The sequence below is a fragment of the Rousettus aegyptiacus genome, unplaced genomic scaffold (assembly GCF_014176215.1).
Source record: "Rousettus aegyptiacus isolate mRouAeg1 unplaced genomic scaffold, mRouAeg1.p scaffold_m13_p_2, whole genome shotgun sequence".
Classification (NCBI taxonomy): Eukaryota; Metazoa; Chordata; class Mammalia; order Chiroptera; family Pteropodidae; genus Rousettus; species Rousettus aegyptiacus.
In genome coordinates this window covers 132,561,588-132,585,279 of record NW_023416295.1, presented here as the reverse complement: position 1 = coordinate 132,585,279, position 23,692 = coordinate 132,561,588, and the positions used below count along the sequence as shown (strand labels likewise).

At 47.0% G+C, this 23,692-nt stretch overlaps 1 protein-coding gene across 1 annotated transcript; it reads right to left on the bottom strand.

Annotated features, from left to right (window-relative positions):
• Positions 1-492: 492 nt before the first annotated feature.
• On the bottom strand, positions 493-22,007 carry ENDOU (endonuclease, poly(U) specific). The gene is made up of 10 exons (XM_016124474.2): positions 17,421-22,007; positions 12,724-12,846; positions 10,582-10,653; positions 9,948-10,082; positions 9,333-9,504; positions 8,754-8,953; positions 5,801-5,914; positions 5,078-5,184; positions 4,175-4,317; positions 493-3,466 (listed from the first exon to the last, which is right to left on the bottom strand). Exons 1-10 carry the CDS (start codon positions 17,473-17,475, stop codon positions 3,346-3,348), a joined length of 1,242 nt encoding a protein of 413 aa, XP_015979960.2. The 5' UTR covers positions 17,476-22,007; the 3' UTR covers positions 493-3,345.
• Between the last annotated feature and the right edge of the window lie 1,685 nt (positions 22,008-23,692).

Below are 23,692 nucleotides of genomic sequence, written 5' to 3'. Positions count from 1 at the left end.
CATGACTTTGGTATGATAATCATGTGAGAAATTTACTGTTTCTCTACCGTGAACAGACTATATAAACTTGTAACTGGCAATTTTGCAGGGTTTTTTTCCCCTTTAAGTACGTATATTAGGCAAACCAGTTCTTCAGTGTTGCTTCCTTGCACCTTTTCAAGTAAACTCTCCTTTTCTAAGTGTCTATCTTTGAGTCTTTCTAAAACGTGTATGAGTATTAAGGTTTGTCTTTGGATGTGCCCTGTCTTACAAAACTGAAAGGATATGAAGCTTTTAACATTTCTTGTTCCTGCGTCCTGTATGAGTGAGCTTTTTTTTTTCCATTTTTATGACAACCCTAAAATTGTAAAACAAACATAATTTTTAAAGTCCATGAAAACGAACAGAAACAAGTAAAACTTTCCAGTTTGAAACAGCTCTATGATCTCAAACATCAGCCCAAAATCTAGATCTGTGGCTCTCAAGCTTGGCTCAACTTTGGAATCACTTAGGGAGTTTAAAAAAAAAAAAATGATTTCTAGGCTCCACACCCAGAGATTTTGATTTAATCAGTGCAGCGTGGGCATCATGATTTTTTAAAGCACAGGATATAGTTGTGCAGTTGGACTGGAAACCCCCAGGACAGGCTTTGTACTCCATGAAAAACCACCCTGGAATCCTCCCTTACAAGGTCACATCATTAGCACATCTTTCTCACTGTATAATTATTTGGTATCTTTGTATTTTAAAGTTACAGTAATCCAATTATTAAGTGTCATTAAAAATATTTACTAATGAAATGATTCTTTTGTTTTTTGTGTTAATAGGATAGATAACTAAGAGTGTTTTGTGTTTTAAAATTAGTAATAAAAAATTTTAAGATATATTGATTTTAAATGTTCTTAACAAAAGCAGCTATTTTTTTTTTTTAAATTAATTCTGGCAGAATTGGTTGAGAAGGGAGCCAGCTGGCTACTCCAGTAAAATGTCATAGACCCTTGGGTGAATCTTCTTTCCTTTCTCTCTCAAGTCATGTAATAATAATGTTGTATTGATATATTCTCCAGCTCAGAGACTCTTTCCTCAGCCATGTCCAGTCTACTAATAAGCCCATCAATATCATTCTTCATTTATTTTACAGTGGGTTTTTTTTTTTTTATCTCTAGCATTTCTTTTTGATTCTTTCTTAGGATTTCCATATCTCTGTTTACATTGCCCATTTGTTCTTGCATACTGTCTTATTTTACCCATTAGAGCCCTTAGCACATTAATCATAGATATTTTAAGTTCCTAGTCTGATAATTCCAACATTCCTGCCATGTCTGGTTCTAATATTTGCTCTTTCTCTTCAAATTGAATGTTTTGCCTTTAGGTATGCTTTGTATTTTTTTCTTGATAGCCAAACATGATGTACCGGTAAAAGGAAGTGCTATAAATAGGCCTGTAGTAATGTGGTCGTGAGGTGTGGGAGGCAGAAAAGCATTTTATTATTAGGCCTCTATAATTAGGCCTCAGTCTTTTACTGGGCCTATGCCTCTGGACTATGAATTTCATAGGTGTTTCTGTCCCATACATGGGACAGATGGCTAACGTGGGCTGGAGTTGGGTATTTTCCATCCCTGGGTCAGTTAGACTCTGATAATACCCCAGGGGGTTAGGTTCTGGTTGACCAGTTACCCCTGAGGGCAGGCTTTGTTAGGAAAGTTGGAGTGCTGAGTGCTCTGGAGGATTTTTAAATGGTTTCTTTTCTCCTGGCTGTGCCAAAAGCTTGAAGTGATTTTTCTCAAACATTTAGTATGGGAACCTGGTTGAACTCTTGGAGGTAAATCTCACAATATTGTGGGGGCCCATATGACTGGGTCCCCTAAAGTTTTTAACTTTCAGGGCCATCTGCACTGAGCCTCCAGCAATTTGTCAGTTATAGTTCAGCTGTTCCTACCCTGGCACTGGTATCCTCTCCTGAGCCTCTGCTCTAGTAAGTTTTGTCTCTCTATATTTACCTGTCTTTCCAATCTTGAGGACAGAGGTTTGTCTGTGTCCTCTCCTCTTTTATGGATCCAATACTGGTTTTTCAGTATGTTCAGTTTTTTATTTGTTAGGATGGAGTGATGACTTCTAAGCTCCTTATATGTGGAATCAGAAGCCAGAAGTACACTCCTTCCACCGTGCACACTACAAGTCCACCAGGAAGAATTCTCTTCCCATCTTAGCTAGAGAGACTTGGTAAGAGTCCTCAGGGACTTCATCAAGATAGCACATCCTTCAGGCTATCCTGAAGAGACAGTAAAGCAAGAAGCATCACTCTCAGCCCTACTTCAGGGAAAAGAAAGAGAGACAGACAGTTGAGAGGGGGCAGTTATAAAAAAAGAGACACATTTCAAATTTTCTTAAATGATTTTACTTGGAGACTCGAACCCTCTAAACTATTGTTCAAGCTTGGCTCTATGGGACAGTATCTGGTTCCAGTGGGGTTAGGGAAGAAATGCATAATTGGAATTGAAATCCAGTCTCCCTGGTCTTCCATTCTAGAGTTTATACAAATTATGGCTGCTTAATAAGTCTTAAAATAATTATGTTAATGACATAAAGCTATAATCTCCTTTCTTCTTTGAATGCAAAATCTTCCTCCTATGAGGGAACTCTTTCACAAACTATTTGGGCTCAAAATACAGCTCTGTAACTGCACTAAATATAAGCAGCAAGATTCTCGATGCAGTTACTGAACTGGCTGAAAAACCCTCAGGCCAAGAGAAATTGACTTCTCCCCCAGAACACTCACTGCACCAACCTGTTATCCTCTCTATCCAGCGTTCAAGTTCTCCCACACCCTGTTCTGAGAGGATTTAACCCTAGAAATGACCATGATTTCCATGTCTTCGTTGAGGCCCCAACATAGGGCTGAATTACAGTTTGAAGAGCTGTGTATAATAACAGCCATTAGAGTAATCTTGAATTTCTATCAGCCGTTCTTCCTAAGAACAATTGATAACACTTTCACAGTAATAATCATCAGGTTTTCCCTCTCACCAACCCCCAAAACAAGAAAGAGGGCAAACCTCTTCCCTTTACATTAAGGAAATATGAGGCCTGGAGAGGTCAAGGACTTGTTTGTGGTTCCAGCTCCCATCAAGACAAAGAGCTATTGAGGGCCCCAGCTTCTCTGAATGCTGTTTCCAAAATGCTGGAGACGAAGATTTGACTGTTTCTCTGCATTTTTCTAATTTGTATCTTTTCTCTCTTCCTCATATGGGTATTTCTGGATTTGGGAACTCCTCACAGTCTCCTCCCCATTCCAGTCCAGAGCTGAAAGCACTTCAGTCCTAAAAGAGCTCTCACTACCTTCATGCCCCTTTCTGGCTCCAAGCTCTATCGGGTAGAAGACACCACGTAGGCTGTGGCAATGTACTTCTTGCCATTTCCGTAGGTGGACTTGTTCCAGGCATAGGTCTGGATGGCCAAGGTATGTCCACCCAGGCTTAACTGGCACCTGTGAAGAAAAATAATCAAATCACAGGGACCTGCTTCACCTTGCCTCTGTCTCCAGGCAGGAAAGGTCAAGCCCAACTTATGCAGAAGGGCTCTGCCATGACTTAAAAGGCCTCTAAGAGAACTGCCACAGCTTGCTTCAGCCACTGCCTCCAGCTCCCCTGGAGTGCAGGGAGCCTTCTCAAAATCTATGCCTCACTTTCTATCTTCTTTAAGAACACCACTCCTCATCTTTCCCAGAGCAATATTCTAAATTCCCGGATTCTAGAGCTGAACCTCCAGAATTTAAATACCCGCTTACGCTTTCAGAAGTAGCAGGACCTAGAGTCCTCAAGTGCTAGAGAACACAAGGGTCAATGGTTTCAACTGTCCTCTTTGGGACTCTAGAATTCCCTCAACCAGCTTCGGGGGTGGGGGTGGGGGAGGCAGGAGGAGGCAATTAAGAAGCTCAGAATGCCAGGGCAACTCCGTTTCTCACTGTTTTATGTTTAAAGGTCCTGCATAAGGTTCTGCTGCTCAGATGAAGTATGGCAGCCATCAATCTAATCTAACAGTTTCATTTCCCAAGTGAGAAAACTAAGGTCAGAGTGGTGATTTGTCCATGCCCTCTGAGCCACCAAACAGCGGAATCCAGGTCTCCTGATGGTCCTGGCTGAGGACAGCCTACGGCCCCAGCCTTCTCCCCAGGCCTGGCTGGCCCAGTACTCACGTTTTGCCTGGCCTGGCGATGAAGCACAGGGAGTAGAGTGCAAACTCAAACTCGGGGCTGCTACCGATGAAGGCTGAGCCCACTTCTTTATAGTAGCCATCCCAGTTGAACTGCATGGCTAACACATCGGGGTAAGACTCCCACTGTGGAGAGAAAGGGGGTCTGGTAAATGCCACAGAGTGGAGGCAGACTGAGGGGTGGCAAATGGCAGCAATCAGCCAGGCTTTGTTGAAGGGCCATTAGGGGCCTATGTGAGCTTTCTGGGGAGGCTGGATTCTTTAAATCAACAGAGTAAAAAGTCTGCCCTGCTATGGTGTGTAAGCCCGACCCAGACCCTCTGTCTGGAGCTGCCAGAGCACATCTCCCAGGGAGGCCAGAGTCAGCATCCATATGACCAGTGCCTGGGGAGCAGATACACACACAACTGTTCCCTGTAGCCCTCACATGTGAAAGAGAAGAATCATTTATTGCCTCCAAATTATTTCCTGGTATGGACAGCAAAAGTTTCTTTTTTATAAAATATAAGGAGTTTAATTCAGACTAGCCAAACTGAAACTTCCAGCTGACACCCATTCTAAGGAAATTCAGGCAGGAGGTAATAGTATGTCTTTGGGTCTCCCCTCTGATAATTGTCCCCTGCCCTCACCCTCTCATCCAGAGATGGTGCCTGCTGCCTCTTTCCCTGTAGTTGTGGAGCCTTCACTATTTGAAAGGGAATCCCAGCATCCTGGCTGGCTAAACTTGCTATTCAGCAGATGGGGAAGACATATTCACAATCCCTATTGGGCTGCCAGTGAGGGTCAGATGAGAGACAAGTCTGACAGTTTGGAATGTGGAATGCGGGGAGGAAGTCCGGGTACTAACAGGCTTTTCCAGCCCATGGGGTCAGCACTCAGTACTCACGGGTCCATCATAGTTGTGGCTATAATAGTCAACCAGGCCCTCCTTCTCTTGCATGTAGAAGCGGATCCAGTTATGGAAGCCAGTGACCTTGCCTTTTTTGACTTCACCTGTAATAAAGAGTCCAAGGTGGACGATCTCTTTCCTTTCTCCTATGCCACGGCTGTCCCCCTGTCTCGAGTCTCTGACTCCTAGATTGTTCACCTACTCAGCCTCTTGGCGTGACTTCCCAGAGTCTCTCGCATCCCTAACTCTCACCTCGGGAGGGCCCCCATTTGGGGTTAACCCCTTTGTGAGAATTCCTCTTCCCAGCTGACCCTGGTGACCAATCTGAAGTACTCCTATCATCCATTTCTCCAGAAGCAAGCCAGACTTGATGGGAGCTTTATGGCATGGGGCAGTGGGAGAAAGTCAAAGGCCCCCTTGGGAAGCAGCTGACCAAGCCCTGGAAGCTGAGGGCCATTTAGAGGTAGACAGCCATGGCCTCAAACATACCTTTCTTCCTACATGTGCCCTTGGGAGCCCCAGTATCTGGTCTTCTTTCTCCCTTAGATACTCCAGAGAGATTATTCCTCAATCTCTCCCTCTTGGCCTGAGAGTAGATGTGTCCCTCCCCAGTAGTTGGTGTGGCTGCTTATTCATTAATGTCCAATGACACCCTGCTTCTGAAGGAAGCCACCTCTCTTCACCTCTCCAACTCTTTCTTTCCAAGTAGAATGATCCCACCTGAGAAGACGTGTTCAAAGCCACTTGAGTCCCCCTCTTCATTGCCTCTTGAATAGAGCCCAAACCACATGTTCTTCAAGTCATTGACGAATTCTTGTTCTGAGCTGTAGCGGTCTATGGGGAAGAACACAGAGGACTTAGGAGAGGGGAAAGCAAGGCTAGATGCTGGGAAGCAAGGAAGGGCCACCTGCTCCAGCATGTCAAGAGATACATGGGTTCAACCAACAAATACATTCGGTTGTTTGTTCAATAGTTATCTATGGGGCATCTGTTTTGTGCCAGGCCCAGATCTAAAGTCTGAGAATTCAGCAGAGAACCTGAAAGATGAGATCCCTGTCTTCATATTCCAGCAGAGGAAACAAATAATAAACAAATAAACAATAAGTAAACAATATGATTTCAGAAAAGTACTATGAAGAAAATACAGCAGATTATTCTGTGATGACTAGAGGTAGGGGTGGAGGTAGAAGGCTCTTCTAGAAAGGAAGATCAGAAAGGTCTCCCTGAGGAGGTAGCACAAGTCAGAAACCTAAAGGATAAGGAGCCAGCCTTGCAAAGATCTGGGGCAAAGATTCTTCCACGTGGAAGTCGATGTGGCCCCAGCAGAGTGAGTGGTGGTAGGAAAAGAGGTTGGAGAAATAGGCAGTGGCCAGGTCACGTAAGCTGTGGCAAGAGGGTTGGATCTCAATTAAACAGTAATAATAACAAAAAAATATTTTAGATTTACTGAGTGTGTTCTGTGTGCCTGGCAATGTTTTAAGTGCTTTCATTTCTCAGATCGAATCTTCACATCAGGTTGGTACTAATTATCCCCAATTTAGAGACGAGGGAACTGAGGCAAACAAAGGTTATGTAACTCACAAAAGATTACACAGTAAGAATAGAGATAACACTTGAGCCCACACAATCTAGCTCGGAGACCAATCTCCTAACGACTCTATAGCTTCTTGGTGGTGGGAGAGCCACTGAGGATTTTCAGCAGGGAAATTATGTTCTAGGAGCTTTATTTTTAAAGGATCTCTCTGGTTGTGTGTGTAAAAAGGTCTACGGGGCATATAAGCAGCAGAGAGACCAGTTTTGAGGCTCTTTGTCCAGAACAAGAATTCGTCAATGACTTGAAGAACATGTGGTTTGGGCTCTAAGCGGTGGTAGCTTAGACTTCAGTGGCAGCCATGAAGAGGGGATGAGGAGCAGGCAAGTCAGGGATAGATTTTGAAGGTGGAAGTGATAGATGTTACTGGTGAGGAAATGGGGATGGGGAACAGTGAGGTAAAGTGAAGAATCAAATATAACTCCCAAACTTCTGACTTGAGCAACGGGATGAATTGTGGTGTCATTTGTGAGATGGGGAAGACTGAGGAAGAGGGAGGAACCATGAGTTCTCTTCACACTAAGTTCTGAAATGGTGCCTATTAGATAGGTAGAGAGGTTGAAAGGCAGTGGGGACCCAAAGGAAAGGTCAGGGGTGGGGATCTAAATTAGGGAGCCCAGAATTGTGCGTGGAGGATACAAAAGAGCTACCAGACACATTTCCTTTCGAGGACTTAAAACACAGTTGGAAGCAAGACTAAATATACACGAAATAACTAAGAACAGTTTCACAGTCTGAATGGCTACCACTTACTTGGTGCCAGGCTTTCCACTGGATGATTTGTATGCATTAATCTTCCATGACCCCTTTTCATAGTTAAGACACAGGTAACATAAGTTGCCCAGGGTGGCACCACCAGTAAGTGGCAAAGCATGGAGTCAAACCAGGTGTCTCTGGTCCAAGGCTATTTAGGCCTATATCTCAAGCCTCTGACCTCTGAAAGGAAGCTGAAAGCAAGCTGTGAGCTAGGTCAAGTGCAGCTTTTTAAATGTGGTCGGGTATGAGGTATGACTTTAAGGACAAGTGGAGTTTGGACAGGGAGAGGAGTGAAGACAGGATGAGTAATGAACAGCTTGGCCTCGGTACCGAAACCCTTGGTTCCAGCCTGGCCCTGCTTACAACTTCTTTTGTGGCCTCTGAGAAGTCACGGAGACAGAGCCTGTGTGGGCCTCCATTTTTCTCATTTGAAAAGTCAAAGGGCTCAGTCTTGACCGAGTCTCTCGTGTTTACTACAAAGAGAACACCAGGGGGCAGCGCAGGACTGCATTCTCCTCACAGGGATGCCTTGGTCCTTCTGGCTTTACCTAACAACAGAGCATGTTACTAAACGTTTAACAGAGACACACAGATGGAATGCAGCAGCCATGAGTAGAGGAGATCCCACAGCCAGGGAGAGAAGACCTAGAAAGAGCCACTCCTGAGGCAAAGCTCAGCTACCTAGAGCTCAGGAAAGAAATCTTCAGGACTCTAACAAACACAACCCGTGCCAAGAAGTCACTTGGCCTCAACCAACCTTTTTTTGGTCTGATTTTAATGTATCTCTATCTGGAGCCACTCCAACCAGAGCCCTTCTAGCTAGAACTTCCTCCTCTGAGCCTTTGTTGATTTTCTGTTGCTGTTTACCCAGCAAAAATGTAGAATGGGACAACCTCCTTCTTGGACTTAGAGCAGGGGGAGGGAGCAGAATCAGGGACTCTCCGAGCCTGGAAAGTGGTGCTGACGCTGGGGTCAGCTGCAGTGGCTGACAAGTGCCCTGTGTGGAGTGGGGTGGCACACAGCCCTGCAGAGGACCCTGAGACTGAAGCAGCAAGTTAGGGCATAAACAAGGTAGCTGAGAAAAAAAAATCAAAAGATGGGATGACTTCCAAGACAGAGAATTCCTCAGCTCCTGCTTGGTCCATGATCTCTCTGGGCTCCTCTCTGCTCCCCCTTCCCAAATGTACACCAGCCTCCCAGCCCCACCCCCACCCCCACTCTTAACCTCCCCACCCATATCGTGGAGCCCCCAGGGGTGCCTGGCTCTCCTGCAGACAGACTTGAGTCCTTAGCACTACCTCGTGAGGCCTAGGGAGGGCGGCTTACTCTGGTGATGGAGGAAGCCATAGAGTTCCTTCATGACTGCCGTCTTCATGACCTCTCTGAGAAAGGCGTCCTGTTCAGCCAGCTGCTGGGCACTGAAGTGCTCCCCACGGCCCGTCGCCCGCTGGTAGTTGTTGAGGAGGTTGATGAAGGCTGCATAGGTCGGCTTGGAGAACAGCTTCTCATTGACATATGTGAAGAGCCTGGGAGAGGCAGAGAGAAGCCCAGTGAGAGACCTAAAGTTGGAGCAGAAACCCCTCCAGGAACTAGCAGATGGGCCAGGGCGGGCCACTGATGGTTGGGTTCAGGATCAGAGTGGATATACTCCTGAAGGTCATGCACGAGGTCGCTCACTTCTTATGCTTTGGCTCTAGAAAGGTTAGTTCTGTTCTCAGCCTGGCCAATCACAGAAACTCTCCTGACTGAATACCCACAGTCCCTTAAGATGGTTTTATTGGTCTGTGGAGACCTATTTTTTCTCTCCCTTTGATCCTGCCTGCCTGGAAGAGAAGAGAGCTGAGTCATCAAAAGAAGCAAACTTGGGAGAGAGATTTCGTAGGAAGAGGAAGGAAGGGAACTCACGGCTCTGGGCAGTGGTCCACTTGGTCCCTGGTCTCGGAGGGCGAGATGCGGTTTTGGCTGTTGAGAATGATGTCTTCCTTCTGGGCTTTGTTGATGTCCGCCTTGTAGATCTTCTCAGAGATTCCCTGCAGTTCCTCCTTGGTTATGGCATCACTGCTGTGGGAAAAGCCCTCTACGAGGAATTGGGGAAGGGGTGTCTCAGAGCCAGGGGGAGGCCAGGGGGAAGCAATTGTCTGTATGCATCCCCTCTGGGCATCGTCCAGAAGCTAGTAGTGAAGGAGAGGGGCTGCAGTCAGGTACCCTAGTGACCAGAGGGCAAGGGCCTCAGGCATTGCCCACAGAATGTCCACACTGCCCGCTTCCTTTAGGAAGGTTCTCAAACTTCGGCATGCATCAGAATCACCTGGAGGACTCATTAAAACAGATGGTGGACCCCACCTCAGAGTTTCTGATTCAGTTGGTTCAGGGTGACACCCTAGAGTTTTTATTTCTAATAAATTCCCAGATGATGCTGATGCTGCCAGCCCAGGGACCCCACTTGGAGAACTATTGTTCTAGAGAGTCCCTATTGCTCTATAGTCCCTGGAGCTATAGTAAAAGGAGTAGGAGACTGACCGTGGCCACACTGGCTCTCAAAATCCTCGCAGCAGTTCCCAAACTCTGGGCAGCGGGCATTGCAGTGGCATGGGTGGTGCTTGTGGAAGGCTTCACGGCAGCGACCCCGGCAGGAGTTGGGTGCTGAGTACAAGTCTGAGAGAACAGGAGAGTTGTGTGCTGGGAAGACCTCTAGAGGTCGCTCCATCCCACCTAGTTCCCCACTCAGCCTGGCTGTCCTTACTCCTATCCAAGATCTCAAGGGAAGGAAAACAAACAAGCTCCACTGGTGCACACCCTTCACACTCAGGAAGTCCTTTCTGATTCCGAACTCTACTTTCTGTCCTGTTGTTTTTATAATCTTCCCACTCTAAAAATAGGATCTCTTCCACTTCTCAATCCGGCCTCTCTGCAGGCCTCAGGCTCTCCTTCCTGCCCACCCCCCTTCCCCCACCCCAAGCTGCCGAGGCCCCAGGCTTCTTTCCATCCAGGACCCAGAGTCCAATGAGCGCCTCTTAGCACCTCCAGGTGCTGGGTTTGGGGGTCTCTCTGGTTTAGACCTAAGCCTGTTGCCACTGGTAAGGCTGCCCCCTCCCCTGTCACCTTCTCATATCTTTCTTTATCCTGAAGGCTCCCTTTGGGGAGGCAAACTCACTGCTAGCCGGGGCCTCCTCCGCCTCTTCCTCCGGCTCCAAGGATGGTTCTGGCTCTTTGGGGTCCTCTTCAGCTGCAAAGCAGAGACATCAAGTCACCAACCATCCCTGACAGTTCCCTCAGAAACAAGCATGTACAGCGGAAGAAGACACAAAACAAGGGCTAGGAGACAATGAACAAATACCAAGTGGAAGAGGAGGAAAACTGAAAATGGAAGACAGAAGGAAACAGATTATTGAAAACTGTTATAAAAAGTGCAAAGACTCTCCCCGGCGACAACCCTCCTTACCACTTTAGTATTCTGATACTCAGTGTGCTCATTTTTAAAAGGGGGAGGGGTAGACAGGCAGTGGACCCTTCTAGATTGAAAACTCAGATTTGGTTTATGACTTTTCTTTAATGAAAGTCAATAGAGGGATAGGCTTTATAGTCTCCAACTGACAAGACCCTGACTCAGGAACATCCCATACTTATACTAACTCTCAGTCAAAGTCAAGGGTGAACTCCTCCCAGAGTCTCAAGGAATAAGAACTGCTTTCTGAGTTACCAGGTTCCCTTCTTTCTTTGCAACACTTGACAATGGTCACAGAGGCTGTGTATGGGGGAGCGCATGTTCAGAAAAACACATTTCTATAGCTGCTCCATTCCATCAGCCTGCAAGCTGAGTACCTACAGCCTCCATGTGAGCTGAGAAGGGTGTGGTGGGGGTGGGGAAGAAGATGAGGCATGTTCCTGGGGACACTGAGCTCCTCTCTCATCACACAGTGGAATAATTTCTTCCAAAGATGTAACACTATGACAAAGTGATTCAGAATCTGTTGGTGAGTTCACCAGATGAGACTGTGTTATTACCACCAGAATCATGGGTTATTCATTCAGTCAACAAACATCTCCTGATCACTTACTTTGTGCCACGCTGTGTTCTAAGTGCTGACAACCCACAGGGTTCTTAACTCAGCCACACTTTATGCTGATAGACTTTTGTGAGCAGATCTAGAGTCTCAGTTGTCAGTTATAATATTTTGAGTTGCAAGTCAGAGAGTTAGGGAGGAAATGGCTCCCAAGCTAAGTATTGTCTCTACCTAGAAATGCCAGCCTGCTGGTCCGAGGTGAACAGGCCGTCCTGTGTCTGCTGAATAGGCACAGACTGGCCTAACGGGCACCACCTTTGGACAAATTAGGAAAAGGCACTCCTTTCTCTCAGCAGACACAGATCGGCACCAAGGCAAATGGCTTAGCAAGAAGGATACAGACTCAAATGGGTCTAATTTGCCTTCTCAGCCAGGTGCCCTTGTACGGCACACAACCTGTTCAACCGTATGCAGTGGTCTTACTGACCATTATCTATCGTGGCTTCAGTGACCATAGTTTTCAAACTGGGAGTCATGACACATGGTTTGACAGTGAACTTAGCAAGGCTTCATGTCACAATGCAGAAGATCATTTATCTGGAAGTCTAAAACGTTGGCAACATACCAAAAAAGGGATTATTCAAAATGATTTTTAAAAATAATTCATTTAAAATTGTACCATTGAAGGAACAGAGGAACGATTGGCTTTTGAGGGCAGTGCATGTCCTGTTTGACCGCTGGACCAGGAATGACAGGTTGGAGACGTTGCAGCCACTCGGTCTACTCACTGTAGATAAAGCACTATGAATTGTGACCATCACTGTGATGCCATGCAGTCTTCCTGGTGGTGCGCAGGTTGGAAAAGTTCACTGCCATTTTTACATATTTTTGCAACTTAAAGTGTCGAATATCAATTGGTAATATAATACATGCTAAAATAATATTTTTATCATTCCTTTTTTTTTTGGAATTAATTACACTTTCAAGATACCATTAATCTTGATGGATCAGATAGACAGTCCAGGTAAATGACATCTATTTTGTTTTAAGTTGGGGTTTTACACTGGGGACATCCTTGAATAACTGGGACAAGTAGTGGCCAAATCTCTGACCCCTGCTGTGTTCCTCAGTGGCCTCATCTCAGGCATTTTGAGCCCCATGATGAGTCCTGAATCCTGCTCCAGCCTGCTGGGCAAGTGGCCCCTAAGCCAGTAGCCCCTCAGGTAGGCTGGGCATGAACGTAACCTAGGCTGCCATGCCTTCCATATCCATCACCTCACAAGGACTCTCACCGGTACACAGGTGCTCATAGTCTTCACAGCAGTCCCCGTGCCGGGAACACCGGTGGTCACATTGGCAGGCAGCATCTCGGTTAAATTTCTCATTACAACGAGATGCACATGACTCCAGTTTTCCTATGGGCAGGAAAAGACACAAACTTAGCTCTAGGAAGATCCTATTCTCATCAAGTTACCCTCTGCGGTAGAGTTCACAGACAAGGGCAGGACCCCGACCTGGTAGAAAAGGTCTTTGCTATATTCAAGGGAGAAGTACATCCACGGCTTCCCATGCACAACATAAGCCCCTTCCCACTGCTGTCTACCATCCAGCGCCCACCAAATATTGCAAGGCTCATAGTATAGACCAGGATCACAAACTCAAATGCCTACTGGGGCTAGACATGTATCATAAATGAGTAAAAAAGCAGAAAGGCGGTAGGGAAAGGTGGGGCCTGTGACGAATTTGGGAGCGATGCTCTGTCTGAAATTGGCAGCCACTGTCAGCTCCAGCCATTTGCTGCCATGTTGGGATGCAGGTTCAGTGTTGCCAGAAACTCCAGTTTTTTTAAGAGAACCCTTAATATTTATGTAAAATTTTCCACTTTAAAAAAAAATTCAAGCAGAACCAAAGAAAGAGGTCTGAGGGCCGAGCATGGCTGAGCATGGCCCGCAGGATACTCTTCACCTGTCCTGTAGATGTATGTGAGTCACTGCTGCTCCTATGATCCCACCTGCCCTCTCCCCTCTGACTCATCCCCTTCCTTTTATCCTGTCCCTTTTATGTCTCCTGCTTCTTTGTTCTTCCCTCCCCTTAATCTGGTCTCCTCTGCACCCTATTCGCCTTGTGTCACATCTTTCTTTTTCTTGAGTCTTTGGAATGCAATCAGATTAGTTTATACTCAGGGTCGGGAATGAGGTGGGTGTGGGTAAGAATCGGCCTTTGGAATTAGTTTGGTTATGTAACCACAGACCACATCCCTTACTCCAGCCAAATGGCTTGTAGAAACAAGCTTTCAGTCCCAAGGGGCATAAGGCATGAAATTTTGAAAGAGGTGGTACACTACCACTCTCTAAAAAAACAAGCCCCACCAGGCGCACCCCAGCAAAGACAGTGGAGGGTGCAAGCCAGGGTGACAGCTGGCTGAGGGTTGGGGGGACTTCCTTCCACTCTGGGCTTTACTGGGTGATGACAGAAACTTTGTTTCCATCTGCGGTGCCTGAAGTTTGGATTTAGTGAGTGCTGGGGTTAGGGTCAGGCCATGGGTTACAGAATGTCAAGAACAGAGTCAGAGTTACTGTTAGCATTAGAATTTGTGTGAATGAGGAAACTGAAACCTAATTTGGGCCAGGGTTGGGGTTAGGTTTAGATTAAAATAGGATTTGCTCTTGAGTTAAATATATTGCTAAGTGACAACTTTGTGTTGATGTTTGTGTAGGGAATGGGGGTGGGTTTAGGACCACATTCAGCGGGGTGGAATGTGTCAGGATTAGGAGAGGAGAAATTAGCCAAGTTTTGCCTTAGATTAGATCTGGGATTTGGTTCTGTTTGTGATCCCACTCAGGTATGGTATCTCAATTTAGCCTGGATTAGGATGGAGTTAAATTTGGGGATATGGGTTTAGTTACTGGTTTGGATTGTGGGATTAGGGTTTATACTATGCTAAGGGTAGCATAGCAGAAAGGTCAAGAACTGGACTCTGCCTCCAAAGGGCTTGGGGCTGGAATTCTGGTTCTGCTGCTTTCTAGCTATGCAACCTTGGTGAAGTTATTTGACTTTCTGTGCCTCAGTTTCCTTGTCTGTAAAAGCAGGATAATGGTGGAGTCCATCTTATAGAATATTTATAGAATTAAATTAGCTAATATTTTTAAAGCACTTAGTACAGTACATAACACAGAGTAGCACCATATAAGTGTTTTTTTAGATAAATATACAGTGGCAATATTCCGTGCCCATATTCAAGTTGGCAAGTATTCAGACTGGAGACATCTTACCTCCCTGCTGAAGCATTTAATCTAGCTGACTCCCTCCCTGGGTTTCAACTGGGTCACCCCTTGGGCTGGGGTGTCTGTGCATTTACGTTGCTGATGGTTTCTTAGCTGACATCATCGCTATAGGTCTGTTTTCTTTACATCAAAGAGATGTCAGGACAAGGTTAACCCGGGTCCTAAGGCAATTTCACGTTCTGTACAGAGCCTCCAATGTGGCCAGGAAGGCAGGCCTTGATCCAGTCGAATGTCTCTAAGAAAGACCAGGCTCAAGATCTCTTTAGGCTGAGGGGAATTCCTCCTGAATCTTAAATGATGTTTCCTTGGGACTTGAATGCAAAAACCTTAAGGAGATATTTTCAGCTTGGGAAGAAGGTTCTGTCAGCTGCTTGCCCAGTCAGCCTGGCAGTACACCCAGAATCATACTGGAAATCCAATGTTTTTAATGGGCCAGATCAGCAGAGTCCAAAGAAAGAATTCACTCCATTCCAGCAGCTGGCACCAGTTGAGACAGGCTGTAAGTGAATAGCCAGCTCTGTAGAGCTCAGGAGAACACCCCCCACTGGCCCAAGCTGAGTGGCTTTTTCATCTCTGTTCAAGAACTTTGAACTCAGTAAGAAGCCCAGGGAAAGGATCCTTCACACTTCCCTTCCTGAGCTTCAAAACAACCTTGGGATCTGAGGGTGGGGAGAGGGGTGGGAGGGACTTTTCCTCATAGGCACCTTGCTGTACTGTTCTGGGGATACTCAGACAACGAGTCCGTCTGACTACTCACACCAGCACCCCATTCCCTGCCTACTTTTCACGTAATCACTCTGTGTGTGCCTCACTCACCAGCCAGCACCTGAATCACTGCTCCAGCTACCTTCTGCCCCTCAGCATCCCTCTGTCCCACTTCTGACTCTCTTTTTCTGACTTTCTTCATTTTCGCCTTTCTTCTCTCAGACTCAAATTCTCCCTCCATTCCCCATAAAGATCTTAGCCACAACCCCTGTCCCTACCCCTAGTGAAATGCTAAATTTCTCTGTACCCTCCAAGACATAAATATGCCAGAATGCTCACTCCTTATCCATACAACCCACCAAGAAAGCCTAGTTCCAAGCCTGGGGGTCCCTATATGCCAGAGCTCAGCCCCTCTGATGGTTGTGGCATCTGACATCTGTGCTTCTCTAGGGGCCCCAGATGCTGTTTCCATGGATACCCAGTCAACCAAGGAGATGCATTTCCAGGACCAGCTTCCTGCCTCAGTTCACTTGAAACAACCAAGGACCTGAGACCTACAATGCCTCCCCCAGATGATTCATATTCTTGCGCTGAAGTTCTGAAATGTCGAAGCAGGATAGACAAGAGCAGAGCCTCTTCCCTCCCATCCTAGGAAAGACAGAGGTATCACCCATTCGACCTTCACTTCTCCCTCAATGCCACAGCCAGATCGGATCACCACCCCTAGAGTCAGGGCACCACCTGCATTTCTGAAGCCACTGTTGCCTCTGCCCTTAGGGTAGCCCACTCCCAGGGACCAAATGTCTCTGAGGTGCTTTCCTCTCCTGAGCTGGGCTGTCCCAACCAGGCAGCCACTCCTCCACACTAAGCTAGAAGTTTTCATGCCCTCCCTCCAACTCTCTCACTGGCTCTCTGTTACCAAACAGAGCTGATTCCCAGCTGCTCTGGGTGCCAGAGTAAAGATACATGATCCTCCCAGTGCTAGGAAGCCTGGCAACAGCTTTTTCCTTGAAAGATTTACCACTTAAAAGTCCCATTAGGGGTCTCCTTATCCACAACCTACTGGAAATGACTCCAAGAGTAAGTTTCTCCCAGGAATATTTATAATCATAATCAAAGCCCCCAATTGATTGAGATCTCACCTCATATAGGGTGCTTCTTATACATTATCTTATTTTATTTAGTCCTTACAACAATCCTATATAGGACCCACTTGTGTTGGGTACCAACTTTCGATCTTTTCTCCTCTGGGCAGAGATGGATTTTCTCTACACCTCTCAGCTCAGCCTGGCTCCCTTGGCACTCATTTTTACTCACCTATTAACCAACAATTAACACATCAGCATCAGCATTTTGCCCAGCTGCTAAACAGGAAAGGGTTCCTGTCCTCTGCTGGTCCCATCCCATCCCCTGCACTGCTGATAGCTATGAGCCAGGACCCTTCTCTATGCTTTAGTTACTCTCTATGCTTTAGTTCCTCCAACATTGGAACAAAGACTGATTCTTCCGGCCACTTATACAGACCTAGATAACACATGGCCCACCTCTTGGTTTAGGGGCTCTCCTTCCAGTTTCCCCTGAGCCAGTCCATCTCCTAAGGCTTTACCCAGAGAAAGGTCCCATCTCAGGCAGTGAAGGGGGTGACCAAGGGCAGCCAGGCTGCTCAAACCCAGTAGACTACAGCTCCAGTTTTATACCATACGATGGCCTTAGTAAGATCAAAAGTCAGGTTGGACTGAGATGTTTGAGGCTGGTCTTCTATAGTGCCAAGAAAGGGCTCTCATGACATTAGTTCACCAGCCCTGCAACTCTCTTTGCACAGTCCATTTCACTCCAGGGCCAACTCCTACACCTTAGGCAAGGACAGGTCTAAGGTGCTCCATGAATTTAGGACAGAGCTGACCCTCCCTTGTCACATTTCTCTCACCCTCTACCAAGTTCCCCAAACCTCAGCTCCTTTATGTAGGATCCCTTTTTAGCCCCATCAGATAGTGACTTACCAGCCCAGGCCAGGCTGCAGAGCATGGCCACTATCAGGGGGACACAGGCCCTCATGGTACCCAGTTGGAAGCCAAAATGGGATCGACTGCTGGACTTTACTATTGTCAAGATGAATGTCACAGCTCCCAAATGAGCCTTAATTCCCAGGCTGATCCTTTTAAAGACATCAGAACTTGTGGATCTGGTACCTCCACATCCTCCAGAAAGAAAAAAGGGAGGGAGGGAGCCAAGATGGCTAGCAGGTGGACAGAGGGTGGGGCCCTCCAGAGGTTTAAAGCCAGAAGGAAGGTGACTAAGCAGGGAGGTAATGCCAGATGTTTAGAACAGGTAACACTAGCCATTTGTAGATAGAAAATAGGTCATGCAAGCAGGCACAAGATGGACTTAGTTTGAGGGGGTTCTCTGTGCAAGTTAGGGGCGCTCATGGGCTTACCTTTGGGTCATGCCCTCCAAACACCTACATACCTCTAAGACACAGGCCTGACCTGCCTACAGGGGTTGGATCTGACACACTGTTCCAAGTTCTCAGGCTTCCTGCTCATGTCCCAGGTCAAACAGTTGTGGTGGGTTAAGGAGAACGCCCCCAACCCCTTGTGTGGAGACTGGGTGTAGTGGAGAGCGTAGCCTGGGCAATCCACCTTGCAAGGGACTCACCTCAGAAACACACCTGAAGAGCAAGCCTGGCTTTGTTCTCAGGAAGGAAGCCGTGTCAAAGGGAGTCAGAGCAGAAATGGCTGCTTTGTTTGCATAAGTTTCATTTACAGAACCCAAAAGTGAGCTGTCGAGCAGCAGCCAGCCAGATTTCTCATCCTCCTTGGATTGCAGCACATGAATATATCTCTGATTCCAGTCGGTTTAGGGAATAAAGGAGAGTAGGCCGGGAAGCAATGACGCCTCAGAATTCGGCATTGGATGATCTGTCCCTTCCAAGGGCCCAGATGGGTGGACCTGACTGAGGTCAAAGCTATCAGAAAAGGAGTGAGATCTGGCTAGGGTTGCTCTGATATCCAACCGAACTGACCGTGGGATGGAGCTTCGAGGGTGGGAAGGCTTCTCTCCATTGGGAGAACTTTAGGTCAGGAGCAAGGCTAGAAGCTGGGGAGACAATTAGACTGACCCCATAGAGCCAGATAGGTCATGTGAGGACCCACGCGTTTCAGACTGGTCCCTCCAACAAGAACTACAATGTCAACTTAACAGCCATCACCAACACTGATGGAGCACTTACCATGTGTCACATGCAAAGAGTTCCCTGCATGCTCTCTCCTTCATCTTCACTACAACTCTTAACAGGTACTACTGTTATCCTCATTTTAGGACGAGGAAACTGAAGTATAGAAGGTTTGGGAGATGTGCCCAGGAGCCCACAATTATTAAGTTATACAGTCAAGTTGATCTTATAAGACAACATCCTGGTGAGCACCAAAGCCACATCACCCCTAAAAATAACACCTTCAAAATGCAACGGCAACCACTTTATTATGTTTGGGTTACTATGCAAAGTGGTCTAGAATCAGATTCATTGGAATTAAAGGGACCTCAGAGGTCGCCTACTTTCACTTCTCATAGGATATTGCAGTGCCCTAAATGATCCTAAGTGATTGTTTTATCACTATTTAAATATTTGATGGCTAAGGAATCCTACCCTCTCAAGGTTCATCCCTTCTTTCAAGATCTCACTCCCAAACCCTAGGACTTCACAACCCAAGACATGCTGACATGGGTGGAAATAGAACAGTAGAGAAAAATCCATTCAGCCAATATGTGAGCATACATCTGTACACTCATGTAAAGATGCCTCATAGATCAACTTAGATACATATATCTGTATATATGTATAGAGAAACAGACACATTAAATTGCATTTCAGACAGCTTTCTATTCCTGGTTGGCCTGGTCTCAACAGAAAATTCTGCTGCTCTTTCAAGTTCTTTCCCAGCAAGTCCCCACATCTGCTTTCCACCTTGACTGGAAGCTCTTCCCAAAGAGCCACCCATGCGGGCCAGCCAGGAGACTGGGTCCTGGACACCTGGGGTTGGGGGAGGATTATGAGAAGTGCATGGGGTTGGCATACCCATGATGAGAACACCAATAGAGATGCCTCCTCCACATTGGGAAGTGAGGAGAGGGTATAGCTGTGGCCTCTGGAGAGGCTTGAAGGGTGGGGAAGAGGGCAAAAGCACCTGGGCAAAGGCTCCAGGAGTCAGTCAGGTGTCAACAGTGTGGGGAATGAGAATTATACCAGCAAATATTTACGGGGTGTTCACTATATTCCTGGTCTATGCTGTTACTAGACTAGCAGGTTCAGGCTGGGTTAGAAAACTGTTTTTGGAACTGATTGCTTTCTAATGGGACAGAGGACAGCAAGGCCCCAGCAGTAAGCTGCTGTTCGAAGTAGACCCCACTCCTCTCTAGGCTACCAACATGGTCAGGGGTCTGTCTGGACCAATAGGCTATGGGAGAGACTGACACAGAGGAAACATGCCCAGGCCGGCCTATTGTACCACCCTTGTCCTCTGTAAACCAGGGCCAAGTAACTTCAGCACAGGATGAGAGACTGGAAGAACCCTGCAGGTGAGGCCTGAAGTCACCTGCCAAGGAGGCCCTGGCACTTGAAGATGCTGGATCTCCAGCCTCCATCCCACTATGGCCTGTGAATGCCCCAGTATGGAGGCCCAGGACAGTTGCCCACATCTGATCACTTGTGAACCACATCAGTCTATAGTATCCTCCTATTGAGTCTGAGAATGGCTCCATGTGTGATTTTCTCCCACACTGGTTTGTATGCTGTGTACCACATGTAGGTTTTCAGATATTTCTTTTTATGTATTTGGCAGCCATGACATTCAGCATCATAGTCACAGCCTACCCTGGGTGCTTTAGTCAGACACACTGCCTGGGCCATTCATTACAAATCCCAGGCTGTGCTTCTGGTTCTGCTGGCCAAGCCCCATGCCAGTCCTCTGCGTGGAATGCCCTCCCACCACTAGCCAGGTGTCCTCTCCTACTCATCTAGCCCCGGGGCAAATCTACCCTTCCACAAAGTCTGACTTCCTCCCCCCAGTCCTCAGGATCCCTCCTGCCTATGGACTCAGTTCTTGACATCTGTACTGTGGGTGCCTTTGACACATCACAGCCACCTCTGATCGATGTTGCAGCCAACACACTGTCAGTTAATCTCTGCACTGCCATCTAACTTTTTATCCATACAGATCTTTCTTCAGCTCACCTCTGAAATTCCCTGAGACTGATACCCTGCTTCATGGGTCCCCTTTACAGCTTCGTATTGTCAGCCAGTGTATGATAAATAACATGTGCCTGGGACCAGGAATGAATGAATGAATGAATGAATGAATGAATGAGTGAGTGAGTACACTGAGCCTTTCAGCCCTACTTGTTAAAAAGGCTTGAGGGAAGATGATAAGCAAAACAGAGAAAGCAAGTGGACCCCTCTCTGAGATCTGGAGGCTCCAGAGTTTATTTGTGGGAGGAGGGGGGATTCAACGGCAGTGTGTGGAATGGGGTCTAGGGATTCATTGCGTAGTTGTGTTTTCACAAAAAAACACAGCACTTTCAGCTATAATATCTTTATTTAGGACAAATGGAAACCTGGGGGGTATCTAAACCACCAAGCCACCCCTTGATACCACCACTTGCGGGGATCAGACAGAACCCGGGATTCCAACAGCTTCAAAATCCTCAATGTAGCAGATGACTCAAGTTTATCTTTTTAGGATTCCCAAAGCATCGACCTGCCTGCATGTTTTGCTAGCTGTACTAATGTTTGTTTAACACTGCCGAACAGTGATTACAAGATAAACTGTCTATCTCATGTCCTCAAACCTTGGTGGCTTTGGAGAGGGTCTGAAGGCAAAGACTGGAATTAAAGAGAAGTGGGTGAGACAGGCAGACAGTGATAAGGAGGCTCGGAGAGACAGGGAGGGTGTGAGCAAGGGCGAGATCGAGACAGACAGCCAGGCGGAGGACAACCAGGAGCCAGTTACTGGCATGAGGCGCCTCCCTGACCACTTGCCCCAGGTGTGCTGGCACAGCCAGCTGTTCTGTCCTCGCAAAGACAATAACAGGACCAGCAGCAGTGGCTCCTAGACCATGGTCTGAAGATCTATGATCTTTCAAAATTATCATAATTATCGGGCGAACATAGTTGGACTAGGGGCAATTTCCCCCTTTTTCATCCACTCGTTGGTTCACTGGACTGTGCTAAGCAAAGCAGACACAAGGGTGAGGAGCTCAGCATCTGATGGGGGAGGGAGATGGTGGGCAAAGTATATCGAAAGCTAGGATTTGGGTAGCAGAACACGATGCTGAGGCCACTGGTTCTAAAGCCAGGCTGCCTGGGTTCAAATCCCAGCTCTGCCCCTTGCCAGCTGTACAACCCTAGGCAAGTTCTCTGATGTCTTTATGCCTCAGTTTCCCCTGTAACTTAAAATAGAGCAAGAAAGAAAACCTTACAGAGCTCTTGTGAGCATTGAATGAGTTAATACTTTCAAAGCCCTTAAAACAGTGCCTGGAACATAACAAGATCAGATGAGTATGTGTTTTAAAACAATGCATATACATATGTGTGTATATATATGTATGTATATGTATATGTATATGGCCACTGAAGACCTAATTTAGGTAGGATGGTTAGGGAAATACTCCCTGAAAAAATAACATTTAAAACAGAAACACAAAGCATGAGAAAGTAGCAGCTTCTCTAACTTTTCCATAATTTGATCTTTTTAATTTCAGACTAAATGTGCATTTTAAAAATGTACATCCTGAGTATTTTTGTGTCTCAGGGATGACTCTTTAATGAGTTACACTGTCTAGGTGGCTTGGTTTAGTTACCAAAGGTGACCACCCATTTTCTGGGGGTGTGGCTGCAGCCTGGGGAACTGAGCTTTGCTCTGCGGGAAGCCAACGGCATCCTTGGGGAACAAATCCATGGCTCTGGCCTCCTGGGCCTTGTGCTCTATTTGATGAGATTACTAGCAGCTGCCTGACACGGAAGCCAAGAACCAAGAGAGGAGGGTCAGAGAAGTCTGGCCTCCTCAGCCACCAGACTCCATCCTAGACCTGTAGGTTCTCTCCACGGCACACAGATTGTCCCGGTAGGGCCCGGCCCCAGCAAAGCTGAATGGGTAAAAGTGACCACCTACCTCTTCCTCTGATTCTCTTCCTGGGAAAACCCTGTGCTACCCAGGGCCCTTGCAATATGCCCTAAGGAATACTCTGAACCTTTCCCCTCTCCCCACATCATGACAAATTCCCTAACGCCATTACTTCAAGGCTCTTCCTTTCCTTTTCTCTCCCTTAAAGTGACCATTAAAATCCTCCCAAGTTATATATCTACACAACAAGGGGCTTTCCACAGCTAAGCAGGACTCAGGCAGGCTAAATAGAAGGCAATATTTAGGGGCAGGGAACTCTGAGAACCCTTCTAATAAAACTTTCATGTACAGTGTGGCTGGGGGCCACCGCTGAAAGATGCTCAGAGGGGTTTGTGCCCTCTCACCCCTTTTGTTGCCTTGAGCTGCCTAAGTCATAGCTAACCATCGTAGGATCACATCCCTAAACTTTTCTAGTCCAAAGCCCTGTTTATAAGTAAGGAAACTGAGGCCCAAGGAGAAAAGGGAACCTGCCCAAGGCCACATGGCTGCTGAGGCTGAGGCTCCTCTCCCCCCACACAATGCTCAGTGTGGGAGGACCACCGTGACACCCACCTATGTCACCTCAAGCTCTGGTTAACAGAACACTTTTCTGGAAGGCAGAAGAAGCTTAAAATGTCACCCCAGAAAAATGTCACCCTCTCTCTACTCCTCTGCTAGCTAGAGTCCCCTGAGTGCCGGGAAGCCTGTACTCTCCTCCACTCAGCAACCTGGAAACAGCTCTGGCTGCTCACAACACGTACCCCAGCCAGAAAACTGAGGCCCTGAGAGCTTCCCAAGGACCAAGAGCATGGCAGAGTCAGGCAAAGCCCTAAGCATCCAGGATCCTGGCCTAGGGCTCAGCCTTCTTCTTTCTTCTGGGTATCACTGGGACCATTCTCCTTCCTCAGTGTTTCACCTACCATCAGCAGCAGCAGCCCCATCTGGCCCCATCAAGGCCACTGCCCAGGAAGGGCCCCAGGCATGGGAGAGAAGATGCTCTCGAAGTGCAACTGAGTCACACCCAAAGCTCTCAAAGCACAGCTTCTCAAAATGATCTGCTGTCATCACTGCCGGGAGGGATGGCAGCAGCCCGTCCCCCAGAAAGTAAGCCTCTT